Below are 27,993 nucleotides of genomic sequence, written 5' to 3' on the forward strand. Positions count from 1 at the left end.
CAAGAGTAAATTGGATGCTTATCTTGCTGGGATCCTGTGACCCCAGCTGACTTCCTGCCCTTTGGGCAGGGGGCTGGACTCGATGATCTCCCGAGGTCCCTTCCAGCCCTAATGTCTATGAAATCTATGAAATCCTTCTGCAATGAGCTCTGTAGTTGTCTGTTCTTTTGGGATTTCCCCACGTGGCACAAGAAGTCCACTGCCATTGGCAGTGTTGTGGTAGAGTCTCCACTCAGTATGGCATCAGCTCCACATTGTAGCAACAGGGTTTAGTTTCTTCAGCTGGGCCAGCATTGTGGCTTGTCCTTGTTATACCCAGATTTTGAATATTCTTTGCAATATCTAAATATACATTTTTGTTCGTTTGGCAGTTCCACAGTTGGGCTTCCCAGTGCCCCTTGTTCCCAGGGTTGACAAAGTCTGAGACTTCCTTCTTACACAAAGATATTTTTTTTTAGTTGCACCTACGCTTTGGTGCTAAATAATGTGAGTAAACAGGAAGAAAGGCTCTTGTGCCTTAGAATCATAAAATCAAAGGACCAGAAGGGACCTGCAGGATCATCAAGTTCAGTCCCCTGCTATGGGCAGGATGTTAATGGGCTCAAACAAGCTCAAAAAAGCACTTATCCAGGCTCATCTTAAACACCTCCAAGGATGGTGACTGTGCCACCTCTCCTGGGAGTCTGTTCCAGATTCTGGCCACTCTTATGGAAAAAAAAAGCTTTTTCTTATGTCCAGCTGAAATTTTCCCTCTATTAGCTTGTGCCCATTGGTACTCTTCCTCCTTGAGGTGCCTTGCTAAAGAGTTTCTCCCTTAGATCTTGATGCTTACCCCGATGTACTTGTAGGCGGCTATCAGGTCACCTCTCAGCCTTCTCTTACTCAGACTGAACAGGCCCAGTTTCCAGAGTCTCTCCTCATAGGGCCTATCCTTCAGGCCCCTAATCATATGGGTGGCCCTTCTTTGTATGCTCTTGAGCTTATCCACATCCTTCCTGAAGTCTGGTGCCCAGAACTGGACGCAGTACACCAGCTGTGGCCTCACCAACATTGAATAGAGAGGGAGAAGCGCCACCCTGGATCTACTGACAACACATCAGCTGATGCACACCAGAATTCTATTTGCCCTGCTGGTAACTTCATCGCACTGTTAGCTCATGTTCATCTTCTGGTCGATTGTGACCCCCAGGTCCCATTCATATGCTGTGCCAGCCAGTGTACCACCACCCAACATGTAGTTATGGTGAAGGTTCTTCCTACCCAGGTGAAGAACCCTGCACTTCTCCCTGTTAAACCTCATCTGATTCCATTCTGCCCATTAAACCAGTCTGTCAAGGCCACAGCTTAGTGTCATCTGCAAACTTAATCACTGAGCTTTGTACCTCCTCATCTAAATGATAAATAACTATGTTTATGCCTTCCAGAGACCAAGATCACCGTGGTCTGGAGAAGGTGTTCAGGGCAGCTGCTTGCTCCCCACTAACTTCTCACACACCAATGCCACTGTAAGAAATGTGTTTTACCCTGCTGCTTTCCATTCTTTCCCTAGGCTGGGATCACCCTGTTCTGGGAAAGCTGCAAGGAGCAGGAGAAAGTACATGGCCTTGGTAATCTTGTCCCTTATCCAATTCATTGTCTTGTACTAAAATGTTTAAGGACATGAAAGCTTTTTTTTATTTTTAAATATTCTTGTACTACCTTCTTCATAAATAAATCCCATTAAATAATCCATCTCTCCCCCCCACCCACTGGCGTTCTTAAATTGCCAAAGTATCATGAGAAAATTTTTAGATGGTCCTTTAAGCCATTTTCATAGATTTCATAGATTTCATAGACATCAGGGCTGGAAGGGACCTCGGGAGATCATCGAGTCCAGCCCCCTGCCCAAAGGGCAGGAAGTCAGCTGGGGTCATAGGATCCCAGCAAGATAAGCATCCAATTTACTCTTGAAGGTGTTCAATGTAGGTGCTTGAACCACCTCCGCCAGCAGACTGTTCCAGACCTTGGGGGCTCGGACAGTAAAGAAATTCTTCCTTATGTCCAGCCTGAAACGGTCTTGCAGGAGTTTGTGACTGTTCGACCTCATCATCCCTTGGGGTGCTCTGGTGAACAAACGTTCCCCCAGATGCTGGTGGTCACCCCTGATAAACTTATAGGTGGCCATCAGATCACCCCTGAGCCTACGCTTTTCCAGGCTAAAGAGTCCCATGGCTCTCAGCCTATCATCGTAAGATCTGTTTTCCTGACCTCTGATCATGCACGTGGCTCTCCTCTGGACTCTCTCAAGCTTCTCCACATCCTTTTTGAATTGTGGAGCCCAAAACTGGACGCAGTACTGCAGCTGTGGCCTCACCAAGGCCGAGTACAAGGCGAGAATGACGTCCCGGGATTTGCTCGAGAAGCATCTATGGATGCCAGCCAGCGTTTTGGTTGCTTTATTAGCCGCAGCATCGCATTGGAGGCTCATGTTCATCTTGTGGTCAATGATGACCCCCAAGTCTCTTTCTTCTGTAGGGCTAGCCAACGTAGCACTGCTGAGCCTATAAGGATGCTGCAGGTTTTTCCTCCCAAGGTGGAGAACCTTGCATTTTTCGGTGTTAAACACCATCAGGTTCTCATCTGCCCATTTGCTGAGGTTGTCCAGGTCAGCCTGGATCACCCGCCTATCTTCTGGCGTGGATGCTTTGCCCCAAAGTTTGGTGTCATCGGCGAACTTGGCCAGTCCACTCCTGACTCCAATGTCCACATCATTAATGAAGATGTTGAACAGTATGGGTCCAAGGACAGAGCCTTGAGGGACCCCACTGGTCACAGGCCACCATGATGAGTGACTGCCATCAATTACAACCCTCTGGGTCCGACCATGAAGCCAATTTCCCAGCCAGCGGATCATGGTGGAGCCAAGGCCACAACTGGCCAGTTTGGCCAAGAGGTGATCATGAGATACCAGATCAAAAGCTTTTTTGAAGTCAAGATATATGACATCAATCTCTTCTCCCTCGTCCAGGTGATAGGTCACCTGGTCATAGAAGGAAATGAGATTGGTCAAACAAGACCTACCCGCAACAAACCCGTGCTGGCTGTCCCTTAGAATATTAGCCTGGGCCAGTCCATCAAGGATGGCCTCCTTAATAAACTTTTCTAAGATCTTCCCCAGGATAGAAGTCAGGCTAATTGGCCTGTAGTTAGCTGGATCCACTCTCCTCCCTTTCTTGAAGATCGGCACCACATTGGCCTTCTTCCAGTCTTCAGGCACTACACCAGAGCGCCAGGAGTTTTCAAAGATCCGTGCCAGGGGCTGGGCTATGAGGCTCGCCAGCTCCTTGAGTATCCTGGGGTGCAGATTGTCAGAGCCGGCTGACTTGAAGGTTTCCAGCTTCTCAAGATGTTCCTTCACGAGGTCAGCATTTATGGAGGGTAGGGGATCCCCCTCACCCAGATTTCCCTGTCCCACTGCAGGCATGGGCGTCCCATGGGACTGATGAAAGACTGACGCAAAGTACCTATTTAATAGGTTGGCTTTTTCCTGGGCGTGAGTTGTCAGTTGCCCCATCTGGTTTAGCAGGGGTCCAACGTTGCGCTTGCTTTTCCTTCAGCTCCCCCCATATCTGAAAAAGGACTTTTTGTTGTCCTTGATGCTTGAAACTAGTTGGAGTTCAGTTGCAGCCTTGGCTTTCCTGGTTTGCTCCCTGCAGGACCGGACCAGCACAGAATAATTCTTCTTGGAGGTGAATCGCGTCCTCCATCCTTTGTAGGCTTTCCTTTTTAGCCACAGTAGGTCCGCTAGGTCCCTGGAGAGCCAGGGGGGCTGCTGTGCCTTCTTGCTGCCTTTCCTCCATGTTGGAATAGATTTAGCTTGTGGACTGAGGATCACTTCCTTGAGAAGCAACCACTCTTCTTGAACTTCCATCTCCCTGGGGTCACGGTCCGTAAGGGCCTGACCGACAAGCCTCTTGAGCTTGTCAAAGTCGGCTTTTCTGAAGTCAAGGCCTTCTATGTTGCTGACTGACTTGCCAGCTTTACGGCGGATGGTGAAGGTGATCAGGTCATGGTCACTGTCACCCAGCTTCCCATCGATCACTAGGTTGCCGATTAGGTCGTCCCCCGTAGCCAGTACCAGGTCGAGCAGCGCTTTGCCTCTCGTTGGCCCATAGACGTCTTGAGTCAGGTAGAGGTCATTCACGCACAAGAGAAAGCTTTGCGACCGCTCGGATTTTGCTGAGTGATCTTCCCACGAGATGTCCGGGTAATTGAAGTCACCCATGACAACCAAGGTCGTGGAGCAAGCGGCCTCAGTCAGTTCCCGGGCGAACTCCTGGTCAAGCTCAGGACTTTGAGTGGGAAGTCCGTAGTAGACTCCCACCGTTGTGTCCCCCGTACCGTATTCCCCACGAATTTTTTCCCAGAGTGTCTCTAGCTGTCCATGCTGGTTGCCAACATCAGCCTGCAGGGACATGTAGCTTTCCTTCACATAGAGAGCTACACCCCTGCCCCTTTTGTCAACACGATTCCTCCTGTACAGGGTATAGCCCTCTATACCCGTGGTCCAGTCATGGGTGGAGTCCCGCCAGGTCTCCCTTATCCCAATGATGTCATAATTCTTTGCACTGACCAGGAGGACGAGCTCGTCCTGCTTGTTGCCCAGGCTCCTGGCATTAGTGTAAAGGCAGGCAAGTGTCCCCTTGGGGGCTCTTGCCTTGCCCACAGATTGTGCCAGGGCTGGGGCAGGGGTGGGCTTCCTTAAGTCCCTTGGTCCGCTGGCTTTGCAAGGGTTGCTCAGCGGGCCAGCAGTGGCAGTAGTCCCCCCATCCCCCAGCGGGCTTAGTTTAAAGCCCGGTGGAGCAGGTCAGCCAGCCTGGCTGAGAAGAGTCTCCTCCCCAGGGGGGAGAGGTGGAGGCCATCTCTTCCCAGCAGCTCGCTGCCTTTCTCTCCAAAGGGCGGGCTGTGGTCATGGATGCCAAAGCCTTCCCGATGACACCAGCTCCGCAGTCTTTGGTTCACTGCGTGGATCCTCCTCTCCCTCCTCAGCCCATAGCCCAAGACTGGGAGGATCGACGAAAACACCACCTGAGCTCCATCAAAGTCCTAATTACCTAATATCAGACCTAATTACCATTCTATTTTAGGCAATGTTAACAGTTATGCCTATAATTAAGATTGCTTCACACTTTCAGAAAGCTGTTTTCAGTTGCTTATACTTTTGTCAAATATAAAGCATTCAAGCTGTATTTTTTGTGGTGGGTATCTCTGGACTGAATTCTTGGGAGAAAGTTTAAGTAAAAATTATTTCATGCCTCATTTATCTGAAACTATAGAAAAATCAGTGCTGCCCATAGTACAGAGTTGTTACTAACTCCTCCAAATAGTGGGGACTTGAAATTTGGCAAGGTGGTTCCACTGATGTCCCTAGGTGCCTTTTGCTGTCCTTGTGAAAATCCACTGGAACCTGACCAAGTCTATAAAAACCTCTGAGAATCTGAGTTCTTATCATCAGATGTTTGTTAGGAGACAATGGCCAAAAAAATTCTTCAAACGTTTCATCTGCACAGACCCTGTTCCAGTTCCTTACATCTTGGTAACGGATCATACTTACAATCTTCATAGAAAGAATTGAGCATGGTTCACGTCAGTACTGCAGAACTGAACCAGTCTTTTCCCGTGGTAGTTTTTCCAGGCCTGCTGAATGTTGTCATGATGCTGGGTATAAATACTGAGAACAAAGAAACTCTCTCCCCCCCAGCTAATGCATTTTTCAGTACCTCAACAGTGTAGAGGAGTCCTGTAGCAAAAAATAGTATATGATACTGTAATTGAAGACAGGAGCATACTTAAAGTACACGGGGGCTAAACAGAGGATACACAGACAACCCTAATTCTGGCATTTCTTGACTTTGCAAACTAAAGATTCTTTTAATGTGGGGTTTTTTTGCATTAATTCTCTATATATAATTAATTCTTTTAATGTGGTTTTTTTTTTGTTTTTTGCATTAATTCTATATATGTAAAAGCCTTACTCTGTCAGTCCATAATGCTTTATTCACACTCTGATTGATTTTCTCAGCAGCCATTCAGAGTGCTCCAAAAGCATTCCAGACAGGAGGCAGTGGCATGGTGGAGTACCACCATGGCAGGGAACGAGCGGATCGGGGGGCGAGGCCAGCACTGCTAGCCTTGCTCTCCCCCCCTCCTCCCCAGCCTTGCTCTCTAGAGGCAGCAGCGGCATGGGGTACTAGTCGAGGGGGATGGAGGGGATAGCGGGGCAGTCTTCCCCCTGACTCCTTGCTCCTTGAAGGTGGTGGCGGCACGAGGGGGGGAACAGGGTCTGGCCCCTGCTGGCCTCGCTCCCTCCCCCCCAGCCCTGCTCCTTACAGGCAGTGTCAGCATGGGGTGCAGGATGGAGGGGATGGCAGGGCAAGCTTCCCCATTGCCCCCCTGCTCCTTGAAGGTGACAGTGATGCAAGGGGGGGAACAGGGTTGGGTCCACCATGCGTGGGGGGGAACTGGGTCAGGCCATGGTGGCAGGGTGGGGGAATGGGTTCGGGCCAGCCATAAACCAAATGAGAAGGGACCTGGTGAGGGGACTGCAGGTCCTTGACCACCTGGGCAATAACAATCATTACCTGATGGATTTTACTATTCAACGCAGGGTGTCAAGGGCTTACACCAAAGCCAATGCCCTTGACTTCAGAAGGGCCAATTTCAATGAGTTTAGGAGACTAGTGGGGGAGGCACTGAGAGCCCAGAAGGTAGAGGAGATGGGAGTCCATGAGGGATGGTCGTACCTTAAGGGGGTGATCCTCCAAGCCCAAAGGATAACAGTCCCTGAGAGAAGCAAGGGGGGTAAGAGTGCTCAGAAACCCCCTTGGTTCAGCAAGGGCATTCAGCAATGCCTGAGGACTAAAAGCGGGGTGTACAACCAGTGGAAGGGAGGAGCTATCACCAAGGAGGAGTACTCCTCCTCAGCCCGTGAGTGTAGGAGGGCTATTAGAAAGGCCAGGGCAGAGATGGAACTCAGGCTAGTGTCCAGGATTAAGGAAAATAAAAAGTCCTTTTTCAAGTACTTTGGGAGCAAGAAGAGGGCACCAGGCAATGTAGGGCCCCTGCAAGATACAAATGGTAATCTTGTGGCTACGCCAGACAAGAAAGCTGATATTTTTAACAGTTTCTTTGCCTCTGTTTTCTTGAACAGGGACCGGGACATCCCACGTACCAGAGGTAGGGACAATCTTGGGGATAGCTCTGTCAGGTGTTCAGTCAGCGCAGATGTAGTTAGGGATCTTCTGGAAGGGCTAGACATTTTTACATCTTCAGGTCCAGATGCCCTCCTCCCAAGGGTGTTGAGGGAGCTGACAGGGGTCATTGTGGAGCCCTTGGCCTGCCTGTATGAGCATTCGTGGTCATCTGGCCAGGTGCCGGGGGATTGGAAACTGGCTAATGTGGTCCCAATTTTCAAGAAAGAGAGGAAGGAGGACCCAGGTAACTATAGGGCTGTAAGCCTCACCTTGGTGCTTGGGAAGATCTTGGAGAGAATCATCAAGGAGCACATCTGTGGGGGGCCAGCAGGGGAGATCATGCTCAGGGGCAATCAGCATGAGTTCATCAAAGGCAGGTCCTACCTGACCAACCTGGTTGCCTTTTATGACCAGGTGACTAAATCCTTGGATGATGGTGTCACTGTGGACGTAGTCTTTCTAGACTTTAACAAGGCCTTTGACACTGTCTCTCACCTCATCCTCATCAATAAAATATGCAACTGTGGCATAGGTAAAAAATTGGCTGATGGGGCACACCCAGAGAGTAGTGGTGGACGGATTGTACTCAGCCTGGCGAGATGTGAGCAGTGGGGTACCCCAGGGCTCAGTCCTCGGGCCCACACTGGTTGACATCTTCATCAGCGACTTGGATGAGGGGGTGGAAAACACACTGTCCAAGTTTGCTGATGACACTAAGATGTGGGGCGAGGTGGACACACTTGAAGGGAGAGAGAGGCTGCAAATAGATCTAGACAGACTACAAAAGTGGGCAGATGAGAATAGGATGGGGTTCAATGTAGACAAACGCAGGGTGCTGCACCTTGGGAGAAGGAATCCACAGCATACATACAGGCTGGGGAGTTCTCCTCTTGAAAGCACAGAGGCAGAATGAGATCTTGGAGTCATTATTGACTCCAAGATGAACCTGAGCCACCAATGCCAGACCGCAGCCAGCAAGGCCAGCCATATCTTGTCATGCATCCAAAGGTGCATCTCAAGCTGGTCCAGAGAGGTGATCCTCCCCCTCTATGTGACTTTGGTCAGGTTGCAATTGGAGTACTGTGTCCAGTACTGGGCACTGTACTTTAAAAAGGACGTTGCCAGCCTGGAGAGGGGTCAGAGGAGGGCCACCCGCTTGGTGAGAGGGCAGCAGGACAGCCGTATGAAGAGAGACTGAGGGACCTGAACCTGTTCAGCCTCAGCAAGAGGAGACTGAGGGGGGACCTGGTGGCTGCCTACAAACTTGTCAGGGGAGATCAACAGCAAATAGGTAGAGCCCTTTTCTCCCCAGCAGCACCTGGGGTGACGAACAATGGTAATAAGCTGATAGAGAATAGGTCTAGGTTAGAGATCAGAAGGCAATATTTTACAGTCAGAGTGGCCAGAATCTGGAACCAACTTCCCAGGGAGTGGTCCTCGCCCCTACCTTGGGCAAATTCAAGAGGAGGTTGGATGATCACCTGTCTGGGGTCTTGTGAACCCAGCATTCATTCCTGCCTGTGGCAGGGGGTCAGGCTAGATGATCTGTTCAGGTCCCTCCTGACCCTAGCTACTATGAAACTATTTATGTCCATCTCTTAGATCTGAGTTCTCTGGAACTTCCCTGGATTGCCTTTTTTCCCTGGGAACAGTTAATGGAGAACTCAGGGGATCCAAGATATTTATCAACAGTGCTCCCTTGACCCAAGTCATTGTCTGCTGAGGAGTTTTGTGTTCTGTTTTTCACTTATTTTTAGTCTCCAACAGCTCCTGTACATTTCACAGTCAATGTTAACCTTTTGTATTTGTTCATCTGTATGTGTAAACTGCTTAATAATTCACCCCCTCAGAACTCTGCATAAAACCAGGCTCACTATCTTCTACCTATCTCATTCTGAATTTGTTCTTAACTGCTAGCTCATAGAACTTGCACCCTTTTTCAACATTCAAATAAGTTTCTAAAATTTCTGGTATGGAGGAAGGAGGAGATCCCTTTTCAGCACATTCTACAAACTTCTAGCAGATTTCTAAGCAAGAACCTATTTTTTTTTCTTTTTCCCTGTAGAACACTGACTTGATAGGATGACTTTTCCTTTAAAATAATTTCCCAAACATTTTAAAATCAGCCAGTGATTTGAGGTGTGTCACTTCTGTTCTAGGCTTTTTTAATTGTAATTTTTGCAGACACTAGAATGTGAGGATCAATTTTTTGTGACTCACCTATTTCAGAGTTCTCATTAAGATTTAGTAAGAACACTAAGGGGCTATCTGATAGCCGGCATCCTATTATTTCCCTTACCAAGTATTCAACTTATTTCCCAAACAGTTTGATTCTGGAACATGTCTACCATATGTGGTAGAATCCTCCCAGGTGATCACACTCTCTCTAAAACTTCCCTATTACTGTGCCATAAATTCATTAAATTGCAAGTGGGATGAAGTACTGTGTTCACTTAAATCCAAGATGAAGTTTTTTCCCAACTTAACATGGGGGGAAAAGCCCCTCATCTTGGATTTGAGTACAAGGCTCAAAGCCAGGCAGACAATGGCTGAGACTCTGCCCCAGACCTGGGGTTGGGGCCAGAGCTGCAGGTGCTGCCTGCCTCTGGGCTCCTTCTTACCTGCCGCCTCTACCTTCATAGTCTCTGTTCCACCACCTACCCACCACAGCCTCTGGCCCTTCTGCCTGTGACCCCGCTTCCTCCTCCCACCCCCCACTTCCCTCCCACTCTCTCTTCCCTCTGACTCCAGTTCTGGCAGGCTTGGGCCTGGTACCAGCTCTGGCTGCAGCCTAACTCTGTACAAGCAGCATTGGCAGCCTAGGCTGGGGCCGGAGCTGCCATGCTACCACCACTACTACAGGGTCAGGCTGAAGGTGGCATGAATATGTAGTGTGTCCCAGACTGATGTGGGGCCTGAGCATGCAGGAGTAGAAGCAAGAGTAAGCAGCAATGGGTGGGGGCAGGAGAGGGGAGGCCATGGGGGGTGGGGGAGATGGGAAGAAGGGGGACCTAAAGTTGCAGGGGAAGGCAAGTATGGGACAAGGGATGTGTGAGGGGCAGGTTATGAGGGGACAAGTGGTAGGGGTGTGCAGGTGGCAGGGGACAAGTTGGCGGGATAAGGGGCAGAGGTCAAGCCCCACTGCCTGCCCCCCACTGCCTCCCCACTGCCTGCCCCACTACCACCTTTCCCAACCTGCTCTCTGCTGCCTGCTGTCCTACTGCCTACCAAACTGCTTGCCTCCCTACTGTCTTCCTACCACCTGCCCCTTTCCACTGCTTTCTTCACTGCACTGAGGGAGAGGAATCAATTTAAGATGGCCCTTTAATGGTTAGATTTTGTACAAGGAAAATTGTAGCAAATTTATACATTTTCCTTGTTTAGAATCTAATTATTGGGGGTCATCTTGAATTCAGGGTCGTTTTGGGTTTGGGCAAATATGGTATCATCAATATAGACTTTTAGTTGTTTTTTTTTATCGGCATACAGGTTGATGTGTGAGGACTGTTGTTCCATATGATCTCCTCTTCTTCATCACTAATTTCTCATCCAATTTCTATAGACCATTTGTCATAAACAATGTTTTCCTCTACATGGCAATTTAAAATTGCCATATATAACACAGATAATAGATCTGTGTGTTTCATAGGTTTAAACAATGTTTTCTCAAATTCTATCAAATTTCTATGTAGAATTCACTCTCTTTGGAGATGTGTCAGAAGTTAGATTTTAATGGTTCTTGTGGTATGTTGTATTGCTTCAAATGATCTGAATATTTTCCCTATTTTCAAGAAGGGGAGGAAGGAGGACCTGGGTAATTATAGGCCCCTGCAGGTCCCTGTACTGCTGCCACTTGCCATGGCCTTCTGGCTGCTCCCCCTGCTTCTGCCTGCACTACTGCTGCTTTCCATGGCCCTGCTGCTGCTCCCTGCATTGCTCCCTATGCTTCTCCTGCTTCCCACAGCCTCCCCACCACCCCTGCTTCCCTCCACCCCCCTACCCGCTGCTTCCCATTCTGGCTCCAGTCCAGCCTGGCCAGCAGCATGTAGCTCCCAGCTGCTGAGCTGATCACAGTGTTCCCCCCCCCCCCGTCTGATCTTATCTTACTTTCCACATGGATGGAGGGAGGCAGGGAACAGCCCCAGGTCCATGAGGCCCGAAGCCGCAGAGGCTTCTGGTTGAGGGCTGGGATTGGAGCAAGGTAGAGGCCTGGGGGTGGGGTGGAGCCGGGCCAGCTTTGCTGCTCAGCAGCTGGGTCCTGCCGCTGGCTCCCCCTCAGTCCTGCTGCTGCTGGCTGCCTGTCATCTTTGACAGGAAGCCATGGACTGATAAAATTTATTTTCTAAAATTTTTAAAATTTCCCATGGGCTGGATAGAGTGGCTTGGAGGGCTGAATCTGGCCCGCAGGCCGTATTTTGCCTGCCCCTGAGCTAACCTTGCTTAGGGCAGTTTTGCTGTCTGCTAGCTGTTCCTGGTCTCTCTTCTTCTATTTCACAGCTTTGGACATCCTTTAGCTCTTTTCAGAATCATAGATCCAACTATGAAGACTAGTCTTCAGCCACAGCTAGGGTTTCAGCTTTAGTAAAGCAGGAAAGGGAGGGTGAGTCATCTGAAGATTAGGCTACTTCCCTTTCATATGCAGCCATAACTCTTTTTTACCTTCATTCTTCCTTTTGAAAACATATTATATTATGCCATGCGTTGTATGTGAGAAAAGATAGTATATTGAATTTGACTTGCAAGATGTCTTTAACCGTGGTAGAACTCAGTTCTTCTGTCCTTTCTCACGTCCATTGCTAAGAGTCGCACTGAAATCACTAGAGATACTCTCAGAGCAATGTAATATCCAGAGTGAGATAAAAGAGAGAATAGGGCTAAAATAAATATATGAGAGATTTTTTTCTCTATTTCCCTGTTCCTTTCTTCAGTAATGTCACAAAGAGATGCCTGTGGTATCAAAAATCAGCATGGAAGCCCATAGTAGCTCAAAAAATCATTGGACAGCAATGAATTTATCAGACAGTAGGAGGAAGATATGATGTAAGAGAGAGTTGATTTTTGTTGACAGCAGCAGTGATGTAGATGGTTTATTTTAGCTTTAATGGGGAAGTGAAAGAATTCAATTGATATTTATGGTAGTTTGCCAAATTTTGGATGCAATTTTCTATTGTAATGTGCTTTTTTAAAAATTAATTGAGTCAGTTCCAGCTCTCATATAGATTTAGGTTAGCATGTCTGTCATTATCACATATTGAAGCAGTAGTGGTAGTTTGTAAGTTAAATTTTGCAATAAGCAAAATTAAAATATGATCTTATCACATTTGAATTTTGCTTATTTTCTATAGGTTGCTATTGGTGATGTGTTTGCTTTCTTTCATAGCCAGTACTCTGGCCTGTACTTTTCAATAAGATAAATGTGTTGCTAGTTAACTTACACCGTATCCTAAAGACACAGTTTGTAATTGCATAATTAGGAACAGAAAAGTGATATAGCCATTGGTCTGAATAGAGAATCTTGTGAACTCTACCAGTCCTGCATGGTGGATTGTGCCTTGGAAATTGTAGCTCCATAATGGCTTTTTGGGGGAGTATGCACGCTGCATTCAGCTGCCAGCCAGCACTGGAAGCTAGCATTTTTTGCAGGGGGAAGGACATTTGTCCAGGCCACTTTCCCATCCTCCTTATGTCACTAAGTTTATGGGACAAAACCATGCCTTCAAGTGTAGGGACTGCTGTTGTTGCTAAGATTTTATGTGGAAACTACTGAGGAAGGAAAGAAGAGACTACCTCTAAGGATGAGATGGTCTAATTTTCATCTCTCTCTCCTTTTTTTTTTGCTAGTGGGAATGCTTGCTGTTTCTACCACAAGGCTTTAAATTTGGTGAGTCAGAAGAATAAACTGAAGGATGCCATCTGAGAGGTGCCTCAGGTATGGTACTTAATAACCGTTCTGGAGTCATTCTCATTTAGCATGATATTCATTGAAGCATCAGCTGGTATGTGATGAATGACTGAAATGAACACTTTTGTCAGCATGTCGCTAAATTGTAACTTGCATTAGATTACTATATGTGTTAATGTTATCAGTAGCAATAGCTTAATATGTTGTATGTGAGTCAGCAATCTCTTCCAGCTTCCAGTTATTTCCCTTCATCCTTTAAGTTCTTGCCTATGCTGGTATTTTTCTGATTCTGGTAGTCAACAGTCAGCTGATGATAGCCTTGCATGCCCAGTATGTAGGCAAAGAAATCCCTGATCTACACTTGTGGAATCAATCAGGATTTTGCCATGATGCAGCCCTGCTGGTGGTTAATAGCAGGGGTTTGGGGCAAATTTTATGCAGTCATGCAGTCAAGAACAAACTCTTCCTTGAACAATGAATGGCTTCAAGGAAGTTATATTTGTAGGCACCATCTTCCTACCCTCATGAAGTCTCTTATTGTCATTTTTATCATTCTTCATTCATTTGCCACCTTGGCCTTTTCCTTTATTTGTATTGCTCACTGTCTCCTTGACTTAAGGCAGTTCTTGCTTAATTCATTTTGGGAACAGGTTGTGCAAACAATGCTATACATTTACTGACTGTAGTCCCCAGGGGATGATCTGGGAGCTGAGTATCTGCCAGATTCAGCAGCATCTGCACTATACTGTCTTTTTCCTTCCCATGCCCTCAACACCTGAAGATCCTTTCATGCAAGAGGAATCATGAACTGCCCTGCTCTGCTGATTTAGGGGTACTTTGTATAGCATCCATGAATGAGTTTTTATGATTTTAAGTGCCACAAATAGGCGCTTACTGTCTAACTGTACATGTAATTATAATTAGGCATGTCCAAATACTGAATTTTCTGCTTGACCTTCAAACTGAAAATTTGGAAAAAAGAAGTCTATTTGGTTTGAGATGCATTTTTCTTTTTTTTAAAGTTACCTTTTTTTGCCTAAGTGAATTTGTCTTGCATCTCCCACTTCCAACAAGAATACTGTCTAGTTATGGCTATTGGGAGGCGAGTGGGGGAAGGAAGGAAAAGGGGAAGAGTCTCTGTTTTACTTTGTATACATAATTGAACAGTTGTTGAACAGGGAGAGTCTCTCAGCGAATGTTTAAGTATTCTGGGGAAAGTAGATCAGCTCCAACAAGAGGTAACAAAGGTAGACTTGTCTTAGAATACTCTATGGTTAGAGCAGTTGTTCATGGGAATTAGATGTCTTGAAGACCTTGATTCATACCCTCTTTGGCAAAGGTGGAAATTGAAGACCTCTCATATCCTGGGTGACTCCTAAATCTCTGCTGTTAGATAAAAAAAGGGGAAGTCATGATAGTGGTATCTTCTACTCCTCCTTAAACAGTATTGTGAATCCATCTCCTAAATTTTGTCAACAGTTTAGGGAAACCTCAAATTGCATTTTTTGGGGTTAAATTTCTTGTCTCCTTCCAAAAAAGGACATGGCTTTGGTTATAATGGGTGTCTAAACAAGTGCAGTGAAGCTGCTCCAACATAGCACATCGGAGCAGACTCAATTAAGTGCCCCCACCCTCTCCCAGAGCATGTGTATAAATGCCCGGTCAGACTAACCATAAAAGTTGACCTTGCTGCATGGAAAATATATGCACCCTTTTTTATTTTTTCAGTTTTCTTATATGCCTAGTTTATGGCCTAAAACAAAAACATGTTTTGTTCCTATTAGAAGAGGAGAAGGAAGCTGAAATATGAGCATGCTGTGTTTGGTTGTTCTTCATGCATCAGCAACAGAATTGCCAGTTAGGCTTTGATTTGAGAGTCTTTATTGGTGGTGATAAGGAATGATGATCAAAGAACACAATTTAATTTTTTTTTCCAGATACCAAGTTGAGCTTGCATTACTGACTGCATAAAATAATTAATCTTGATTTGCCTTAGCAATGTTGTTTTGGAAGTTATAGAAGGAGAATTCAGTGTAAAAATGATCTGCTGTATGAGGTTGTATTTCTTGATAACTGTACTTTTGTTTCAGTGTATAAATAAGGTTTAGCACACAAAATATATTGAAATGAGTTTGCTCTGATAAATAAAAAGAATGGAGAAAGAAAAATCTACACACAGAGTGTGACAGGGCCACTATTTATTAATATATTTGTGAGTTACAACATGCTTTAAATTTCCTGCAGTGGAGGGACATAAATCAGATTTATGTTGCTTGAGAAATACAGAAGTTTGGGGCTCCAAAGGTTTATCTTAATACAAGGGGGTTATATGGAGACATTAAAACATACCTTTGTACAGAAGGTTTGTATTGGTCCTTAAAATTTTGTGAGGGATTTACCTAAAGTCTTAACAATCTGCCAGATAGCCCTCTGGCTGTTTTAAGTCACTCAAAAGGTAAACAGCCAATATTTTATTATTCTCTTCATATTAAACATCAAGCCAGTGTTTATCTATTTTAAAATATGCTGATATTTCAAATCTAGTTTTATTGGTAGAGACCACTTTTACCATATTAAAAATAAATGCAGATACAACTTGGTACCACAAATCTGCTTTCAGTAAAGCCTTAGTGTCCTATATGTTTCTTTTAGTGACACAAGGTATAATATAACTATTTTGGTAGTTCAACAAGGTAATGTACCTAAGAAAAAAGAAAAGAAATTTTTTTCCTGGCTTGTGCACCATAAGCTTAAATAAAAGCAATGTTCAGTTGCAGAAATTGTTATAGGTCATATACTTATGAGCCAGACAGTTTGTGAGCTAGTTTATATATACATATCCAATTCATATGGCTTGGCTTCTTATCTGTTGCCCCATGATAAGATTATAAAGGTTTTGGGCTTCATCCTCTTCTCACTTTAACTCCTGGTATACATCACAATTAAACCTGCTGTTGTGGTTCAGGTAGAATATTTGCCTGCGATGTGGGAGATTTGATTGAGGTTTGAGTCCCAGATGTGCATGTAACTACAGTCATTAAGGCAACAGAAGTCTGGACTTGGTCTGGTGTCTGGATACTGTCTCAGTGGCCTAAAGGGGGGGGGGGGGGGATGAAGGTCTGGATACCCCCACCCCTGCCTAGGTGTATGCGTCAAAGGTCCTGGCGGCTTCTCATGCATACGCCATGATCCAGTTGCCTGCTACATCATGATTAACTCTTCTGAACCCCATTGAGTTACAGAAGTATAAGGAACAAATGAGTCAGGCCATTTGAGTTATTTGTAATGCAACATATTTACTTGAATGTGCTTTCTACCAAATTAATAGTACCTATGTTACGTAGGACATCCTCTTTGCTGAATAGATCACATGCAAGTTTATTTCTGCTTGATCTGAAAGAAACTGCTTTTTTCTAGCACTTTTGAGCAATGTTGATTACCAAGTCTTAGAGATGGGTCTTACCTTTGATGACAGATTCCATTTCTTTCCTTCATTTGCAGTATTCAAGAAATGCTGACAGGTCAGAGGCTTTGCCAGTCCAATTCCCATAATGATGCTGTCTTGGCAGCCCTGAACCAACAGAGAAGTGATGGCATACTCTGTGATGTCACTCTCATTGCAGAGGAACAGAAATTCCATGCACATAAGGCAGTCCTTGCAGCTTGCAGTGACTACTTCCGAGTAAGTTTGATGCATTTTTGTCTCTTCAATAAAAATAACCAAGAATGACATAATTTGAGGGGCCACTTAGGGAGTTTTGGTGAGTTGTCGTGGGCCAGGTTAGGCCCCCCGGGCCTGATCCCTGGCCCACAACAGCTCACCAAAACTCTTTAAGTGGCTTTGCCATGTGATCAGCCAGGAGGATGGGATGAGGTCAAATGGGTCGCCAACTGGTTGGAGGGCCGCACCCAGAGGGTGGTAGTGGATGGGTTCTTCTCGACCTGGAAGGATGTGGGCAGTGGGGTTCTGCAGGGCTCGGTCCTCGGGCCCGCACTGTTCAACATCTTCATCAGTGACTTGGATGAGGGGGTAGAAAGCACCCTGTTCAAGTTTGCTGATGATACTAAGATGTGGGGGGATGTGGGTGCACTAGAAGGGTGCAATAGGCTACAAGCTGACCTTGACAGGTTGCAACGGTGGGCGGATGAGAATAGGATGGGGTTTAACACTGATAAGTGCAAGGTGTTGCACATGGGGAGGAAGAACCGGCACCACACTTACAGGTTGGGGAACTCCCCTCTTGCCAGCACGGAGACGGAAAAGGATCTTGGAGTCGTCATTGACTCCACGATGAACATGGGCCGGCAGTGTGGGGAGGCAGTCAAGAAGGCCAATCGTACCCTGTCATGCATCCACAGATGCATCTCGAGCAGGTCCAGGGAGGTGATCCTCCCCCTCTATGCGGCACTGGTCAGGCCGCAGCTGGAGTACTGCGTCCAGTTCTGGGCGCCACACTTCAAGAGGGACGTGGACAATATGGAAAGAGTTCAGAGGAGGGCCACTCGTATGATCAGGGGTCAGCAGGGCAGGCCTTATGAGGATAGGCTACGGGACCTGAACCTGTTTAGCCTCCACAAGAGAAGGCTAAGGGGGGACCTTGTGGCCTGCTACAAACTGGTCAGGGGGGATCAGCAGGTATTGGGGGAGTCCCTGTTCCCCCGTGCGCTGCCAGGAGTGACCAGGAATAACGGTCACAAACTGGCGGAGGGTAAATTTAGATTAGATATTAGGAGGCGCTACTTCACAGTCAGGGTGGCTAGGGCCTGGAACCAGCTTCCAGGGGAAGTGGTGCAGGCTCCTAGCCTGGGGATTTTTAAAAGGAAGTTAGATGAGCACCTTGCCGGGGTCATCTGACCCCGGGGCTCTTTCCTGCTAAGGCAGGGGGTCGGACTAGATGATCTACCTAGGTCCCTTCCGACTCTAGCTACTATGAAACTATGAAACTATGAAACTATGAGGGAGCAGCAACCAGGAGTGGGACATATGAGTGGGCAGGGCTGGGTTGGGGCTAGGATCAGGATTTCAGGGCCTTGACAGCATCAGGCCAGGGCCCAGGGCAGAGCTGCGATCCGCTGCCTGCATGGCCCAACAGGCTCTGTTTTCATGAGAAGGGGCATGTGGTGAGTGAATTGCAGCTCTGCCTCAGGCCCCACCCCATGCTGTCACCACCCAGTGATCCCAGGGTCCCTATGGAAACTGGCCTAGGATCTGGGAGGGCACGGTGTGCTCGGCTGGGCAGAAGGGTTGGGGCCATGAGTGGGTGGAGAGCAGCATCCAGGAGTGGGATGGGTGGGCGGGGCTGGCGCTGGGATCAGGACTTGACAGGCTGAATCTGGATTACAGGCTATATTTTGCTCACCCCTGGTCTAAACTAGTGGTTTCACAGTTTCATAGTTTGTAGGATTGGAAGGGACCTGAGCAGATCATCCAGTCCGACCCTTTGTCATGGCAGGAAAGAGTACTGGGGTCAAAGGACCCTGGGAAGGTGTTCATCCAGCCTCCTCTTAAAGACCCCCAGGGTAGGAGCCAGGTGTTCAACCTTTTTGCCCAGAGGGCTGGATTTGCAGTGCCTGGTCTCTCTGTAGGATGGATCCAGCTGGTGTTCCCGATCTGGTGCCTTGGGCGGGCACTACAGGCAGCGTCTGGCCTCAGACAGTGGGATGGAGGGCAGGCTAGCCCCAGTGCAGCCCCACAGGGAAAAGGAGCTTATCCTGGCCCCACAGAGGGAAGCGGGGGCATGACCTGGCCTGGGGGGGTGGGGGAGGAGAAGAGGGAGAGGCAGGAATTCCAACCTCGGTTCCCACTAATGGCCACTGCTCCCATGCTGCCAGATTTCTGGCCCTGTGGGGAGCCCTATGGGCCAGATGTGATGCATCTGCAGGCTGCATTTGGCCCATGGGCCAGAGGTTGAGCACCCTGTGGTCCTTGATTTAAAGGAATAAATTGTTTTAAAAACCCATATTCTATAACAAAATATATGTGTTTGATATTTTACCTATAATAGTTACAGCATTAAATGGCATTACAGTGACCACTTCATTCCATTAGTTTAATGATACAGTTTAAGTACCTGTGTATTGCTAGCAATTATGCATCCTTAATCGTCAAAGCAGAAATTTCATTCTTCCTGACAGCCTCAGATCTTTCTGGTAGAACTGTAATTTAGATTACTATATATGTATGAAACCATGAAACTGTGAAACACTGTCAACTTGAAACAGGTTATTTTCGCTGTAATGAATTCAGTTTACTTCTCAGTTTTTAAGCATGTATTTACACTTTGCTTTCCTTTATTGCTGTGTGAAAGACTCAGCACTTCCCTCTTCAGAGGGAAGCAGAACCTTGCCAACTTGATGCTCAAGCAACGAGTGCCAGCTCGTCAGTGGCATGCTTTATTACCTCTCTTGCTCCTATGCAGCAGGAGCACTTGTTTCTTTCCCACTTCCTGGTATGTGGAGTGTTTGGGCTGTTGGGCAGGGATGGCTGTTCCATCCCTGTCTAAAGCCCAGTATTGCTCTTCCCTCCTACTTTCAGGGCCCTTCGGGTCCATGCTTCAAGGCCCTAGGTTTGGATGCATATACTTGCTATTGTTATATATGTCCCAAGGTATTTTTGAGTATGTTTGCAGTAAGGTAGAAGGGTGCCATGTGAATCCCCACCCAGACCCGCTTTCCCTTCCCCATGATAAGATTATAAAGGTTTTGGCCTTTATTTATGCCCCCCACCCCCTCACACACAGTAACTAAGGAGGTCACTATAACTAGTGCATGGAAACATGAACAGTGGGCAGCTTGTATGACCTCTATTTTAGTAAGGTGATGGGAATTGTTCTTGCTATTGCCTCGGTCCCTGGTGAATTGACTTTGAGAATGGGGCGCTGATTTATCTTATTATTGCTGTTGTTTTCATCTGAGTTGTTTGATACATATTTGCCAAATTGTTATTGCAAATTCATGTCTTGCAGCCTTGTGGAAAATAAATAACAATTTTAAGATAAGTCATATTACTAATTGCTGCATAAATCATTTTGTTGAAAAGTACTGAGGGAACGATTTATGCAGCTTTTAGTAATTCGATCCACCTCAAAATTGTTAGAATTTAGTAGGGAACATCCTCCAGACTTCATATTATTGTTCAAAAGAGCAAATCATTCTTACTTAAAACAGCCACCGAATAGCTGCTATTAGTATACAAATACATTTCTAAGGAAGTTGAGAGGTATGTGGAGATTTGATTTGGATAGAATGGTAATAAGCGAGGAAGGGAATAAATGGCATATATTCAACCTTGATCATTTAAAAAAAAAACCTCAAAAAACCAAACCACAAGTCAAGCCATAGAGAGAGATACAGTTTAAAATTAATCACATTTTTAAATGAAACACATCATTTGGGTATGTTTCTTTATTTATGGGTTGTTTGATCTGGTCTGAGCCTTCACAATTCACTGGGATCATGTTTGTAGGTTTTCTTTACAACCAAAAGGCTTAAAAACTTAGCTTGCTTCTGTCCTTCCATCTGTGCTTCCATCCATCTGCCCTTCCAGCTTCTTATAGAATCTCAGAACTCCAGGTACTGGAGATCTAAAACCATATGTCATAGTATTTGCAATAAATCCATGACAGGGTGACACTTGAAAATAACATGGAAGAAGGGGCTGATCAGCTTGAACAGTCCCATGTCCACTGAGACAGAAGACGTAAGCCAAGACTTCAAGGTACATTTACTGTGCTCCAGACCAGCAGCCACAGCCATGCTGTGCTGCTTGATATGAGCTGCTTCCTAAGCCAGAAGCACATAACCATGCTCACACAGTGCTGATTGGCAGTGTTACTGTGTTCAGTAATGCTGTTTAGCTCATCCAAAGTGCTGCATGGATTCGGCTTTCCTAGAACAGCACAGCTGTTTGCAAACTCTGCTTTAGACCAGAGCACATAAATTTACTGTATAGGTGTGGTTTTATTTACCTTCATCTAATATCACAGTTGATATAAACATTCATCCTTTTGTGCCAGTTTTACCACCGTGGTCCATGGTGGTGAAGCCTTATGGCCTTGTGGAGTACTATGAAAGTTGGCAGAATTCCTTGTGGCTGCAGGCTTCCAGCATGGATCCATTGGGAATGCTACTGAGTAGTCAATAAGAAGTATTTCACGGACATGGACTCTTGTTTTTTGTTTCTTTTTTTAATAGAATGGTTATCACAATATTTGGAAACTGATATGCGAGACTTTCCTCTGTAAGTTTTCATGGGTGCAGTACTGATGTGCATTTAATTCTGTATAGGTTTTCTTGCAGGGAAGAACAAGATTAGAGGTGCATTTTTTCAAAATAGTTTTATAACATGTATACTTGAAAGAAAGGATTCCCCTGATGTGAAATGAAGCAGTATTTTGGAGTGAGTTTCTTTTGCTTTCATTCAACAAGACCTTAATTTTCAGTATTACTGATACCTGGTGTTTACAGGTATAGGTAGATTTTCATATTAGTAGCTCTGTAAGAAGTCTGTCCACAAACTTGTTCAATACAATCCATATATTTTGTATCAGTAGTGATTTCCGATGTGCTTGTACTTCTAACTGGTGAGAGCTGGAGTAGTTGCTGACACAAACATATTTTATTTTCAAATAGAAGATTTTCTTCTATGTTTAAATCATTCTCTAGTCTGTGCATAGTTCTGAATATTGTATTTGATATGATGCTAACTACTTCTGTGCTGGATACCTTGTAGTCTGTTCTGAATTCCGCTTTTGGCTCTTTGTGTAATTATACTGAAAATATTTATTTTTTGACAGTTTAATATATCTATAAAATAATTATGTAAATGTTATGTGTTGGTGCTTTCTGTTAGAATTATGGTAATCAATAACTGATTTTTATGGTCAGTGATTCAGTATTGTGCATAAAAAATACAATAGCCATCCCAGAAAGTCCATCTACACACCAAAGAAGGGAACTGTATATTCTGAGACACAGACTTCATTTTATGAAGTAAAATTATGTGCAGTTTGATCATGCAGCTCCTCCTAACTATACCAAAACAATTCAAAATTGAAATAATCATGAGAATATTCCTGAATCCCCCAAAAGAACATTGTACACTTTGTGTTCTCCTTTATTAAAATGCCTCTCAGGAGATAGTGAAAAAAAATCAAATAATAGTCGTCAGTAATCAATAATAGTCAATGGCACGGTGTCTAATTGGGAAGCGGGGTTCTACTGGGGTTCCCCATGTCTCTGTCCTTCATCCAGTATTGCTCAACAGTTTCATTAATAATTTGGAGGATGGAATTGTGTGTACACAAAACAAATTTATAGAAGACACTAAGTTGGGTTGAGTTGAAGACATTCCTGAAGGTAGGATTAGGATTCAGAATGATCTTGATAAACTGAAGAAATGGTTTGAAATCAATCAAATGAAATTCAGTAAGGACAAGTATGAAGTCGTGACCTTAATGTGGAACAGTTGCATGCACAAATACAAACTGGGGAATGACTGGCTAGGCAGTAGTATTGTAGAAAAGGACCCGGGGGTTGTGGTGAACCAGAAGCTGAAGATAAGCCAGTAATGTATTATTGCTGCAAAAATGGCCAATAACATATCTGGCAGTAGTAATACCTTTTAAATTCTACTCTATTGGCACTGATGAAGCCTCCTCTGGAGTACTGTGTCCAGTTTTGGGCACCTCACTTCAAGTGAGTTATAGCAGAAAGTGAAAAAATTATTCAAAGCCTGGGAAACATGAATAATGAGGAAAGGCTGAAGGAACTGGGGCTATTCAGTCTGAAGAAGAGAAGACTAAGGAGGATTTGTTAACTGTCTTCAAATTCCTGAAGGGTGGTTATAAAGAGGATAAAGATAGATTCTTCTCTGTGGCAGCAGGTGACGGGACTAGGAACAATATTCTCAAATTTGAACAGGGAAAATTTGGGTTGGATGCTAGGAAAAACTTCTCACTAAGCAGTTAATAATTGGAACAGGCTCCCCAGAGTGGTTGTGAATCTTCATGCTTGGAAATTTTTAAGACCTAGCTACAGAGGCACTAAACTGGGATAATGAGGTCAGGGATGGTCCTGTCTTGAGCAGAGGATTGTATTAGATGCCCTCCTGAAGTCACTTCTACTCTACTAGTGTACGATTGTATAGTTACTTTTGGAATTTTCATAGTTCCTACACACAAAGAACATCTCTTCTGTGATAACTTGAAATTATTTGTTTATTTTCTATTTAGTATGACCATCTGTCCCATTTTCACTGGACTAATCCCACTTTAAACATCTATTGTGGCTAAATAAATACTTGTCTCCTGTTTGACTGAATGCAGCAGTAGTGCTCTCCACCCAGGAATGTGTTATAGTGGGTTGGTGGTTCTCTGGCATCCCAGGCCAGGTACAGAAGTTACACTAATTGTGCGGTAAGCTTGTAGAAAGCTCTGTACAGCTGTAAACAAACAGACAAGGCACAAAAAACACTGTAAAAATGGCAGATGCCACTCTAAAATAACCCTGATGGATGTGGTATCAGACTTCAGCATTGTAGTTTAGAGTGCCATAACGAACATCTGTACCAGATCCCATCATGACTTGGGTTGCATTTTGCCAGCAACCCATGGGTACCGTGCTCACCCCTGCCTCCTAGAGTGGTGCTTTAGCCTCAGCCAGAGCTTATGTAGTCTGTCCAAGCACCAGGCTGGCCCTGCCCCTAGACTGTCACTGAAAAGAGTTAGTGAAGCTTCTGTCCCCAGGCCCACCAGTGTCCTCTCTCTGGTTAGCATAGGTCCATCCACACAAAGAAAACTGCTTTTTGCTGAATTTCTCTTATTGCATCTCTTCATGGGTGCAGTTCAGCAAGGGCTCAGTGTGGGTCAGCTGCTAGGTTGCCTCTGTTCACAGTTAATCTGTCTTAAGAATTGATTCATTTGCACTGATTTCTGGCAGTGGGCAAGTTTCCTAATGGATGTGAAGCTTTTGACATAAAATTGTGTGTAACTCCTGGCTATTTATTTAACACAGTTCAGAATGGCATCGAGATACATTTAGTGATGAAAATGCCCTCTAAACCTAGCCCCTGCCAGGGTACTTAGTAGTTCTGTAACACTGTCAAATTGTATTGTTGTTTTCAAATGCTGTTACAGAGTCCCTGGCATTGACAGGGACCCTAACTCCTATTACTATAAAAAAATATATTTAAACATGCTCAAAATGTACAGCAGCACACCTATGCATACTAATACGTAGCATCGCTGTTTCCCAACTTTTCTGGGGAAACCAAATGTATGTGTAAAATGTAGAAGGTGAGAAGTAGTACAGGATGCAGGACCAGAAACCCATGAGTCCAGTCACAGACACAAAGCCCCAGAAACTTTGAATGCATTCAATAGCTTTCTGTCAAGTGCACATGGTTCCAAACCATTACTCGAGTGACCAGAATTATTCGAAGTTGGCTTTAAGACAAGAAGTGCTTCTTTATGGACTGTTTCAGACAGTCTATTACAGAGTTTGAGGTATGCTGCCAGGAGTCCAACTGATACATCCATAGGGCATCAGCTAGCTCTGGGAACTTGGGTTTTGTTGAGCTATCACACTTTTTTTTTTATTAGTTACCATTTTACAGTTGTCACTTCTCCTGGCTATATGAATAATAATATCCAATGGCCTTAATGTTTCATAGTTTCATAGTTTCTAGGGTCGGAAGCGACCTGAGCAGATCATCTAGTCCGACCCCCTGCCATGGCAGGAAAGAATACCGGGGTCAAATGACCCCAGCAAGATGTTCATCTAACCTCCTTTTAAACACCCCCAGGGTAGGAGCCTGCACCACTTCTCTTGGAAGCTGGTTCCAGACCCTAGCTGCCCTGACCATGAAGTAGCGCCTCCTGATGTCTAGCCTAAACCTACCCTCTGCCAGCTTGTGACCGTTATTCCTGGTCACTCCTGGCGGTGCTCGGGGGGAACAGTGACTCCCCCAGTGCCTGCTGATCCCCCCGACTAGTTTATAACAGGCCACAAGATCTCCCCTCAGCCTTCTCTTTTGGAGGCTGAACAGGTTCAGGTCCCATAGGCTCTCCTCATAGGGCCTGCCCTGCTGTCCCCTGATCATACGAGTGGCCCTCCTCTGGACCCTCTCCATGCTGTCGACATCCCTCTTGAAGTGTGGCGCCCAGAACTGGACACAATACTCCAGCTGCGGCCTGACCAGTGCCGCATAGAGGGGGAGGATCACCTCCTTGGACCTACTCGAGATGCATCTGTGGATGCATGCCAAGGTGCGGTTGGCCTTCCTAACTGCCTCTCCACACTGCCGGCCCATGTTCATCTTGGAGTCAATGATGACCCCCAGATCCCTTTCTGCCTCCGTGCTGACAGGAGGGGGGTTCCCCAACCTGTAGGTATGGTGCCGGTTGTTCCTCCCGAGGTACATCACCTTGCACTTGTTTGTGTTGAAACCCATCCTATTCTTGTCCGCCCACCCTTGTAACCTGTCTAGGTCTGATTGTAGCCTGTTGCATCCTTCCAATGTGCCCACGTCCCCCCACATCTTAGTGTCATCAGCAAATTTGAACAGGGTGCTTTTTACCCCCTCATCCAAATTGCTGATGAAGATGTTGAACAGTGCGGGCCCGAGGACCGAGCCCTGCGGAACCCCACTGCCCATGTCCTTCCAGGTTGAGAAGGACCCATCTACTACCACCCTCTGGGTGCAGCCCACCAGCCAGTTGGCGACCCATTTGACTGTGTGGGTGTCTACACCACAGCCCCCCAGTTTCTTAATGAAAACAGGGTGAGAGACAGTGTCAAAAGCCTTCCGGAAGTCCAGGAAGATTATATCCACTGCTACCCCTGCAGCTAATGATCTGGTGATCTGATCGTAAAAGGCCACCAGGTTGGTCTGACAGGACCTGCCACTGATGAACCCGTGTTGGTTGCCCCTAAGCATGTAGTCCCCTGCTGGCCCCTCCTGGATGTGTGCCAGCATAATTTTCTTGAACAGCTTGCCTAGGATCGAGGTGAGACTAATGGGCCTATAGTTTCCTGGGTCCTCCTTCCTGCCTTTTTTGAAGATGGGGACCACATTGGCCCTCTTCCAGTCCTCCGGTACCTCACCAGAGGACCATGAGTGCTCATAAAGTTGTGCCAGGGGACTTGCAATGACCTCGGCCAGTTCCTTTAGAACTCTAGGGTGGAGATCATCCGGGCCGGCTGACTTGAATATGTCCAACCCCTCCAGAAGCTCCCTAACTAAATCCTTGCTAACCTGTGGCCCAGGTGTGCCTCCCCCAGGGCCCGAGGGGGGCCCAGCAGTGAGGTGGCTGTTCTGGTCCCTACTTAGTAGTGTTCTTTTCTTAAAGCCAATCATATTAAATTAAAAAAAAAAGAAAGAAACCATCTGGGAGACAGAGTCTATGATGTTGCCTTGCGGAAACACCTCACATTTTTCAGTGGGAGCAGAGGAAACACTTTCCCTGCCTTCCCAATCTGGTGCCTGCAAAAGAAGGAGTGGCTGCCTGTAGACATGCTGGTTCACATTCTAATTACAATGTGTCAGAGGAGACTTGATTAATCAAGTCTGCTCTGTGTTCTAATTAGAACGCTCCAATGTTACCTCACTGTCATATTTATTAAGCCCCTGTGCATTTCAAAATGGGCACAGGGGCGCTTTATCTAAACCTCATCAAATAGCTTTACATAAAGCATCCTACAACGATTTTGAAACACATAGGGGCTTAATACATGTGACAGTGAGCCTTTTAATTAGAGTGGGAACTTCTGTAATTAAAATAGCCCTACCCCACGCCCAAGAACTTGTATAGACACCCAGTGATTTAATTTTCCCTTCTGAACCCAGTAGATTTCCTAAAATCTGTATAGAATTTAGGAAGCCAAGAGACAAATAGGGCTTCCCCCTGAAGCCATAGTGAGTGAAGGGAGTCCACCCATTTAGTGGCTCATGCTCCAGAAAGGATGACTTAGGATCACCAGGTTTTTGGTTTTGTGTCAATATTCCATCAGATCATTTTTTAATTGCCTAAGTAGCTGGAACCCTAACATTAGCAGCCAGTAGGAATTATTGTGTATCTGAAGGACAGGCACTGGAGATACTGCCTGCAGCACCAGCACAGTATGTTGTTTACTGAGAAATTGTTCAAAAGTTTTCAAAGACATTGTTTGTTTGCACTTAGGGTAGTAACACTCCCGTAAGTGGCTGCTTACTTCATACTCCATCTATAAGGAGCAAATGTACCCTGCTGTCTGCCTGTCTTCAGACACACATGACTAAATACCTCCTTCAGATAAATTTTGTAGTGTCCTGATGCAGACAGTGTTACTCAAACCAAGTTTGTGTTTGCCAAAGATTTAGGTTAGATCTGAACATGGAACCAAAAGTTCTCTCGTCTTGCCTAATGCAGTGGTTTTCAACCTTTTTTCATTTGCAGGCCCCTAGCTAGATGAGCTCATGGGGAGATATGGTTGGGGGAGGGCACTGAACCTCCAGACCAGGGTAAGCAGACAGACACCACCATGGTAACTTCAGGACCGCGCGGGACCTGGCCAGCCACCTCCTTGACTGGGGTTGAGGACCCTTGGATTTTACAGCCCAGGTTGGGTGTGTGGCATTGCCAAAATCACAGGGTGTCTGCTGAAAGCCCCTGGACAGTTTGAGACTGTGGAAGTGACCTGAGCAGTGGAACCCAGGTGATGCAGGAGCAGAGGCTCCAAACCTCTGAAGTGAGAGCCAGACCTATGAGCTGAGAACTGCACCCTCACACACTGCCTCTTCTTCCATCCATCCATCCATCCACCCTCCACCCACCCTCTTGCAGCCAGACCTTCATCTACCCCTTGACACTAGGACTCCAT

At 45.9% G+C, this 27,993-nt stretch overlaps 1 protein-coding gene across 5 annotated transcripts in view; it reads left to right on the forward strand.

Annotated features, from left to right (window-relative positions):
* KLHL32 (kelch like family member 32) overlaps nucleotides 1-27,993 on the forward strand; it is a 299,877-nt gene that overhangs the window by 107,124 nt on the left and 164,760 nt on the right. For 4 of the 5 annotated variants that reach the window (XM_090037127.1, XM_090037125.1, XM_090037129.1 and 1 more), the window contains 2 exons: nucleotides 13,074-13,161; nucleotides 16,636-16,816. In XM_090037127.1, the coding sequence (XP_089893253.1) occupies nucleotides 13,139-13,161; nucleotides 16,636-16,816 (204 nt within the window). In that variant the 5' untranslated portion in view covers nucleotides 13,074-13,138. The remainder of the gene's footprint in view (nucleotides 1-13,073; nucleotides 13,162-16,635; nucleotides 16,817-27,993) is intronic. The other variant, XM_090037128.1, reaches the window with a different exon arrangement.

Source organism: Crocodylus siamensis, chromosome 1 (assembly GCF_052110815.1).
Source record: "Crocodylus siamensis isolate JL-2025a chromosome 1, ASM5211081v1, whole genome shotgun sequence".
Lineage (NCBI taxonomy): Eukaryota > Metazoa > Chordata > Crocodylia > Crocodylidae > Crocodylus > Crocodylus siamensis.